Source organism: Lactuca sativa, chromosome 3, assembly GCF_002870075.4.
Source record: "Lactuca sativa cultivar Salinas chromosome 3, Lsat_Salinas_v11, whole genome shotgun sequence".
In the NCBI taxonomy this organism is placed as follows: Eukaryota; Viridiplantae; Streptophyta; class Magnoliopsida; order Asterales; family Asteraceae; genus Lactuca; species Lactuca sativa.
Genome location: NC_056625.2, coordinates 236,656,563 through 236,665,835, shown reverse-complemented (window position 1 = coordinate 236,665,835; position 9,273 = coordinate 236,656,563). Strand labels below are relative to the sequence as shown.

The window sequence follows — 9,273 nt, the reverse complement described above, 5'->3', positions numbered from 1 at the left end:
ACAGCCTTTTACGACGCGCAAACCACGACACTCATTAATCTATGTTACGCAAACGAGAGTGACATTAAAAATGTGTCATCTCTTCAGAAAATTTAAGGACTTAGGTCACGCATTATTGCGCGCCCTTAAATTAGTGACCTAAGAAAAAAATTAAAAACACGGAGGGTGCTGTATCTTAAATGCGTGTTCTCTTTAGGTGTCGCTTTATAATTTTTATGAACGCGCGTTCCTTAGTTACAAGCGGGAAAAAAAGCCAAAAAAATTAGAAAAGCCCGCTACCCTCTTTTCCCTAAGTGTTTTGATGCATCTTTCATTCTCCTCTCATTGTTGTGCAACTTCTCAATCACAGATCCAAGGTTATAGTTTCATCTCCATCTCTCAACTTCATCATATCAATCAAGAAAAAATGCTTCTGATTTCCATTCATCTGCTTCATCTCTGCTGTGATTTCACCTGCTTCATCTATGATGTTCTTGAGAATACTCACCAACAGTGTTCTTGCATTATTCCTTCGACCTGCTTCTTTCCGTATTCTTTTCTCCACAATATCTTCAAAGACATTCTCACACGCTTTCTCAAAAAATATTTTGTTCTGTCTCAAGAACCCTAGCCATCACTCACACCACCATATTTGTAGTGTGTTCTGTTCGGATGTATAGGCATCGATGAAACAAGGAACTGTGATATGGAAGGCCACCTAAGTATTAACTCTTCAAGATTCAGACCGCCAACACCACCGCAAAGACATTCTCACATGCTTTCTCAAAAAATCCAATCCTTGCCGCCCCCAACACTCCATCTACATCAGACCACCAACACCACCACAAACAAAGGTTCGAATTCCCCTTTCTCACAAGATGGAAGATCAAAAGAAGTTTTATGGTTAATTTTGTAAACTAAGGGTTTATTTTCATTCCAATTTCCGTTGAGCAAGTCGGTAATTTCTCCATTTATCTCTTCTATTTCAGTTTTTCTCAAATTAGGGCTTGCTATTACCAGTCGTCATCTTCCTAATCATCTTCAACTTCTTGTTTAACAGTCGTCATCAATGGCGGATTACCAGATTCGTTGCTATTCGATTCACAATCATCTTTGACCATTTGACTACCCGACCATTTTTGCAGTCTTCAGAATGGCTGCACGTTGTAGTGGGGTCGCAACTTGAAGCACCATTAGGAACCACCATTGATTCAAAATAATACTCGCTCATGGTTCGACAGTTTGGCAGATTGAGACGAGCACAAGGACCATACATGACTCGGGCAGCTTCATCATAAGCTAGGGAAGCTTCAACTGTTGACCCGAAAGTTCCAAGCCATAATCGACTACCTCTATTGGGTTCTCGAATCTCAGCTACCCATTTACCCCATGTTCGTTGTCTAATACCTCCAAAATTACACCTCAAGTTCTCAGGTCCTCCTTTACCTTTCATGCAAAATTCAATTTTATCTACTGGGTTTATTTTCATTAAACCAAATAAAAAAAGCAAAATTCAATTTTATCAACTGGGTTTATTTTCATTCCAATTTCCATTGAACAAGTCGGTAGTTTCTCCATTTATCTCTTCTATTTAAGTTTTTCTCAAATTAGGGCATGCCAACTGTATGATGAAATGCCTAAGAGAAAAATTACAACCAAAAGTGCATTTTGATTCACTTTCAAACACTTCAACTAACTGACCATATTACCCTTGTGGTAGTTAACTTTTGTATCATTAGTGATCTGAACTTGGTTCTCTGTAATGTGTAGACATGATTGATAGGTACATGTTGCTGATGCATCTAGCTTTGTTCAGCCAGGAAGCATGATTGACAGGTACATTTACTTGTCTACATAAAAAGTATTTAAAGTCTAATGTTTACAAAGTTTGTTAGATATTATTTGTTATACTGTAGAGAAGCATTACAAAGAGGAAATCCAACACTATTAATGTTCTTCATACCTTCTTTTCTATAGGGGGCGAATTTGACTTAAACAATTTTAAAGACGGTAGAAGAGAGAACGCTCCTTCTTGTTCAGCCAGGAAGCATGATTGACAGGTATACCTTCTTTATACCTTCTTTTCTACAGGGGGTGAATTCCTAATTCTTACAGGTATCTTAATATCAGTTATTTTGTTTGTTGAAAGATTCAATGGAGAGTACCTTGGTGAGCATGTTGCTGTCAAGATTCTTAGATCTGAACATTTAAATGATGAAACATTGGGGAATGAATTCTCTCATAAAGTAGCAAATCCAGGATTTATTTATTTATTTATTTATTTGCATTTAAGCATAACTAATATAAGGAAGGGTAAAGGGTGTACCATGAAGCCTCCTATCTCTGTTTGAGTCTTGTCTCCATTTACATGTTAGGAAGCTGTCAATGGTAGAAAATGAAACATAATTAAATTTTATTTATAATTTTTTTATTGTTTTATGACAGGTGTGAGTGTGAAGAAGAATGTGATTGTGACAATCTCTTCTTGGGCATGGGTTTGCTATGAATCAGATGGTGAAATTGAGGCTCTACTTGAATGGCTGGAAAATGATGATGCAAAATAGAAACAACTGAAAGAAAACGTTAAAAAATGGCAAAGGAACAAATCAAGTGATTTAAATGATGATCACATTGTGGGTCAAGTTGCACTTCAGTTTAGGTAATCGGTTCATTCCACAAATGCAAGGGCAGAATTGGAAAAGAAATTTGGGGAAATATTCCGGTGTGAGTGCTTGGAATTAGTGGGAACTACTTGACACCATTATTTTTCATGCCACTCCACATTTTCAACTAACGAGCCAGCTCATCAGTGTGAGACTGAGGGTATAATTGGAAAAAAACCATGTGAAGTTCATGGGGGTATAATCGGAAATAACTGCTTGTCTTTACCAAAATTAACTGGGAAAGCTTATGAAATTCTTCAGTTTCTTAAAATAATTTTTGTGGATATTGAAGCTGCTCTTCCGAATGAATCTTTTAGACCTTCAAGAAAAGACCCCTTCAGGCTACGAATTTGGCGTGCGTTTCTGAAAATCAGCTAAATAAATTAATGAGCTAAGCTTGTTAAAATTACTGTTTTGCCCTTGTTTTAACTTTTTCAATGAATTTTTACAGTAAAATACAATTTTGGCCCCTGAGTTGCACAACTTTTTATCAGTTTTAGTCCCCTGAGTTGCACACCTTTTTATTAGTTTTAGGGTAAGCAATTTTTTTTTACATCTACAACTCTAGTTTGCCCAAATGGATTATGTATGCAATATATGGTAATAATGTTTGGAACATTACATATATACATTTAGGTTTACAATATCAGTTTTAGAGACTAGCCCTCATTTTCATCAAACTATGGGAATTGCAAATTCTAGAAATTACTTGGGGAATAAAACTAGTGGCACATTTCTCATTTGAGATTAAATCTTTTCAGTCTCCTGCACAAAGGCATATGTTAAGATAATGATATTCTTCTTCCTTAACCTTGATTGAGGTAGAAGAGGTCCAGTTGGCTCTGATGCCCATTCTTTTAAAATGATTCTGTAGATCCAAATTTTTTGATTGATAGAATCTTTAATGTTAGTTTCAATCTCAATGTTCATTATATGAAACCAAATACTTTAACCAACAATTTTGAAGTAATCTTATACCTGTACTCTATTTACTCGCTTATATATGCATATAGGTAAATATATCTTATTCTTACATATTTTTCATATTACTAGCTGTTTATTTGATCATCAATCGGCTATCTTCATGTTCTTCCATGTTTTATTAATGTTTTCATGTGTATATTGTGGTTCTGTATTTACTTGGTAGCATTTTTTTGTAGATTCTGATATTCTATCTTGTGATATTACAGGATATAAATCACAGTCTACAGATGCATTCATCATTCATTAGAAGGCTTTCTCTGGAAAGAGAACTGGAGGTGTGTACTATGTGCTTAAATCTTGATATATCTTGCAAGGGATGTTTTTCTATTGGAATCATAACTTTGATCAACACATTAGTGTCGCTTACCTTCTGTATGTATTGCTCCATCCAGGAGAAAGGAAGAGAAATGAAAAGTATTTTGATCATTATGAGAAAAATTGAGATAGAAACCTATACGCCCTAACCTTTTTATGTTGCAGACTCTAGATATACATTTACTTGTCTCTGTTTACCAAACATTGATAAAGAGTTGATCTGTGTTGTTTTCAAGCGCATCAAGGATGTCTAAATACTATTGCTTGGAATTCAAAAGGCTCACTATTGATATCTTGATCTGATGATGCTCATGTACATCTTCCTACCTTTTTTCTTCATATGTATTAGCTACCTGTATGATGCCTGAAAACCAAGCAAAATGCAGCTAACAATACTTCTTTTTTACATGTAGTTTTTTTAAACTAGAGATGTTCCATTCTGTTTCAGGTAAATCTTTGGAGTTATGAAAGTCGCAAGCTTTTGCATTCCATTGACAGTGGTCATAGAAATAATATATTTTGCACAAAGTTTGTTCCTAAAACATCTGATGAGTTGGTAGCATCTGGAGCTGGTGATACTTAAGTAACCCTCCCTCCTCCCATTTTGTTCATTGCTTCATTCAGTCACATGTCTTCTGAAAATCTTAACTCACACCTGTAGGTTCGACTATTCAATATGTCTCGCACACATGAAGATACTGTTAGTAACCTATCAGCTCATTTTCAATGCCACAGCAGGAGAGTTAAAAAATTAGCTGTAAGATATATATATATATATATATATATATATATATATTGTTTTCCCCTAACAAATTTACTAATATCATCTTCTTATCATCATGGATTTTCTGTTTTAGGTAGAAACTGGTAACCCGAATGTTGTCTGGAGTGCCAGTGAGGATGCCACTCTGAGACAGCATGATCTCAGAGAGGTCACTTCTTGTCCCCCTGCTGAGAACTGTAAAGGACTACTGGAATTTACTTGTGTACACTGACTTTAGAGTAGAGATTTTCTAGTAAGTTTTTATTATAATAGTAAAAGTGTTTTTATGTTTTAACAATGGAACTAACTCAGAGTAGAGATTTTCTAGTAAAGTTGTGGGTTCTAGATCCAATCTACTTATTACAAGGGGCATATATGGGCTATTACTGCAGTCCATAATCTATGGTTAATATATCTAAATATTTTATTTATGATGTTCTTTTCAGGCTATTTGAACGGGGTCTAGCTTATGTTGGAACTGATTATCTTTCATTTTCTTTGTTGGATAAATACATTGAATATGAGTATCAACTATAGAAATGGTCGAATCTTGCCATGATTTACCCATGAATATTGGAGATTCCTAATCAGCAGTTGGATCGGTATTTCAACAGGTGATGATTGATATATGTTTTTGCAACACAATCTTTCTTTAATTAGTCAAGCCACATCTTTTCATTCTACTTTTTTTTTTTTTTACTTTTGACAGCTTTATGTAATTAGCTGCTAGTCGCCCTTTATCAGAACTGAGAACAACTGAAGAACATGAAGCTGCAGCAAGGGCAAAAGGGGAATTCAAGAATCAAGAAAGTGAGGGTGAGATCCATCCGAATGATGGATTAACAGAAGCTAAATAGTTGGAGACCTATATTTCCCTTATAGAAGAGCTTTATAAAAAAAGGATTTCAATTCTAAAATCATAGATTATGAAACAGCCATCATGAGATGTTTCTTATCACTGATAAAGATAAGGAGGAGAAGTTTCTCTTTTGTGATTCCATTAGATGTAACTTATCATATACTCATTTATGTTGTAAGTTTTATGGAAAATTGTAGGTTATTAGCACATGGGGAGTGCGTAACAAGATTTTTGCAAAAATAGAAAATTTTGAGGTCGGATGCCCACATTTTTCAAGTTGTATGTAATCAAATTGTCTCTTATGTTGGGGAGATTACTTTAATGTCACATTGAAATTTCATCGAATAGTATAGCGATAAACAGAAGAAATAGCAATGTACTTTCATCTATTATTTGTATGACATTAAATTTTATGCAATGAATTTTATTTTTTATTGTGATTTCTTCTCATGAATTGTTATCTAGATACAAATTGTTGTGTTCAAGAGGAACTGTATGATCTCTTATTATCCACTGCGTTGATGCTCATGTACGAAGTAATTTTATCTACAATGCTAACTCTTTTTCATTTGGAATTGTTATGATGCGACCATTTGTCAAAGATCATATCCATATAAAGTCTAATACTCAACTTCTACTGACTAATTTCACACATGTTGTCCCAAACAAGTTTATGGGGAGAACGACCATGTATGGAAGCATCAATTAACCACTATATTGAGGATTGTGGAGTAGATGAAAGTTCGTAGAACAAAGATTACAGGCCTTTCACGAAAAGATGTATTAAATATACAAATAAAAAAAATTTGTTTATCTTACAGTGTTTTCTTCTCTATGTAGAAGACCAACCTGTGGTGTTGTGTTGTCTCATTGTTTCTCTACATAACTAGAGAAAACCAAAGTTTTAGTTTAGATTTAATTCATCCATGTCTCCGTATTCCCTAACATAGCATGTTCATCTGGTTGCTTATACATGGTTCATCTGCAGCATATACAAATAGAAGGAATTCGTCTCAGTTACACAAATAAGAACATCAAACATCCAACCAAATCCAATAGTATATATTATAACATCAAGTCTACACAGTTCAAATCAAGGAAAAATAAAAAGGATATTCAAACTTACTTGAATTTTCCAGGCTTCCTTAAGTTGGAAAGCAATCTCAAAAATTGTAGGTCGTTGTTCCCGAGTTTTATGCAAGCATTGATATGCAATAGATGACAAATTGCTTAATGAGCTTGTCTTGATGTGTTTCTTAATGTTGTGAGCAATAATCTTATCCAACTCGCCATTTTTGTAGCGGATTCGCGCCAAATGATGTAGGAACCGTCGCTCATCATGGTAATTGGAAACACACGCCAGCCTTCCACACAAAACTTTAAACAAAACCACACCAAACGAATAAACATCTGACTCTTTTGTTAAAAACTCTGTTCTTTCATATTGTGGGTCTGTATAACCATACGTTCCAGCAGGGTTAGTGATCACAAAGGTGTTTTGTTGATTTGCTAAACCTATTGTAGCCAAACCAAAATTAGAAAGTTTTGCATTCCAATTCTCATCCAATAACATATTTGCGCTTTTCACATCGCGATGTATTATTCTATGTTTTTCGGCCACTTGGTTATGAAGATAGTCTAATGCAGAAGCAACACAATACATATTTTAAGAAGTAGGTGCCATGGTAGTCCAACCAACATGGTATTGGCACTTAAATATCTGTCAAGGCTTCCACTGATTGCGTATTCATAAACAAGGATCATCTCCTTGTTATCATCACAAAAGCCTATAAGTGTTATAATGTTTTTGTGTTGATACTCTAAAAGCATTGTAACCTCTGTGCGAAACTCTTTGTTACCTTTAAATATGGTGACATCTAGCTGTTTTATAGCAACTACTTGGTTTACATGATCCGCCCAGGTAACGATTCCCTTGTAGACCCTTCTGTAATCACCCTTTCCGATGAAATTCCTTTCATTAAAGTCTTGGGTACAATCTTTTATGACTTGAAATGGTATTTTGAGGTCCTTTGGCTGCTTCATTGAAACAAAATCTAGAATAATTAATATTCAACAATTCAAAACACAATATATGGTCTCTTTAGTATTTCAATGTGTTTAGACTTGATGCTTTCCAAATTAAATCAAAATACAAAAAATTTGGTGTAATTTTTTATTTTATTTTTTTTAAATATATTGTGTAGTAGAAAAGATCTTAATTTATTAAGGTTTTTAAGTTCTCATTTGATTTTAATCCTGTACGTGTGAGTGTATATATATATATATATATATATATATATATATATATATATATATATACTCACACATACATGATCATAATTAAATGAGAACTTAAAAACCTTATTTTTCAAAAAATAAATAAATAAATAATTACACCAATTTTTTTCTATTTTGATTTAATTTGGAAAGCATAAGTCCAAACACATTGATATACGAAACAAACCATAATAATGAAATAAAGAATGTTCATTTTCCATAGTAATGAAATGAAGAATGTTCATTCTCTTTCTATCATTTCTCTCTCATCACCGGTTCTAACAGTCGGTGAAATGTGAAAACTGAAAGTTGGTTAGATACAACAAATCTATTCTCTACATAAAAAAAAAATAGAAAAATCATTTTCCATAGTAATGAAATGAAGAATATTCTTTTTTTTAATACATATAGATATGCTATAGCTAATTCAGATATACATTGATTCATATGTGGTAAAAACTAATGTAATGTAGGTAGTTATTTATGTATAACATGATTTTCTATTCTAGCATAGATACTTTGTTTATTTTTGTGTTTAGTTTTAATATGACACATTTATAAACTAAAGAAATCATAGAATTAAGTGATTAATTGTTCATCTGGGGTATGCCTGGATGAGAATCCCAAGTGATTGTGGAAATGTCTCAAAGAGTGAAAGAGATGATGTGAAGTAAGATTATTGACCTTATTCGTGGGAACAAAACAAGCCTCGTTGAGCTTAGGGAGGTTAGTAGTGAAACGAACCCTTTGTTTAGGGTTCTTTACAACCACAATATTATTCCTCCATCTCGGTAACGTCTCTTAAGGATCGACTTTTGGTTGCCCTTCCAACAAATTCGTGTGCAAATCATAATCCCACATCCCTAATTTTTTTTATCAGTCATGTTTCGTGATATATATATATATATATATATATATATATATATATATATATATATATGAGTGAATATACACAGAAGCGTATATTCACTTAGGTGCTGTTTGTTTTTTGAAAAAAAACATCTTCAAACCTCTTATTGTTGCGCGGTGCAGCACACGCGCAACACTTTTCATCTCGCATCTGTTTGTTTTTTAGAAGTCTTCTGAGTCAAAAACCTCTGCGCGTGCTCTATTTGGCACAGCACTTGTACTGCCTCTTCCAACCTCTTCTTCTTCTTTTTTTATTGCTGAAATTTTGATTATATGTTTTTAAAATTTTGTTTCACTTTTTTTTCGTTTTTTTTTGTTTATTCTTGTTGAATTTATTTTTTGTTTTTTTATATTCAATAATGATAACTTCTTGATGAAATATCATTATTTTTTACTAAAATATCTTTATTTTTTGTTGAAATATCATTACTTTTTATTAAAAACCGAAATGTTATACATTATTAAATTTTACGTATTAAAAAGGTATTTTCGGTTTATAAAAGTAGTTTATTTTAATTTTTTGA

General features: G+C 33.3%; 1 protein-coding gene and 2 long non-coding RNA genes across 3 annotated transcripts; 2 read left to right on the top strand and 1 right to left on the bottom strand.

Annotated features, from left to right (window-relative positions):
• Positions 1-314: 314 nt before the first annotated feature.
• Positions 315-1,806, top strand: LOC122197155 (uncharacterized). The gene is made up of 3 exons (XR_006189897.2): positions 315-937; positions 1,040-1,413; positions 1,750-1,806. It is a non-coding gene; the product is annotated as an uncharacterized LOC122197155 (long non-coding RNA).
• A 1,976-nt stretch (positions 1,807-3,782) lies between these two features.
• On the top strand, positions 3,783-5,910 carry LOC122197154 (uncharacterized). The gene is made up of 6 exons (XR_006189895.2): positions 3,783-4,254; positions 4,390-4,524; positions 4,603-4,698; positions 4,799-4,957; positions 5,151-5,318; positions 5,414-5,910. It is a non-coding gene; the product is annotated as an uncharacterized LOC122197154 (long non-coding RNA).
• A 726-nt stretch (positions 5,911-6,636) lies between these two features.
• LOC111902449 (putative receptor-like protein kinase At5g39000) lies at positions 6,637-7,226 on the bottom strand. The gene is made up of 2 exons (XM_023898276.1): positions 6,690-7,226; positions 6,637-6,642 (listed from the first exon to the last, which is right to left on the bottom strand). The coding sequence occupies exons 1-2, from the start codon at positions 7,224-7,226 to the stop codon at positions 6,637-6,639; spliced, it is 543 nt and encodes a 180-aa protein (XP_023754044.1).
• Positions 7,227-9,273: the final 2,047 nt, after the last annotated feature.

What these genes read in the sequence shown, in the direction of transcription:
- LOC111902449 (XM_023898276.1), bottom strand. Translation starts at nt 7,226, where the DNA reads ATGTATTGTGTTGCTTCTGCATTAGACTATCTTCATAACCAAGTGGCC.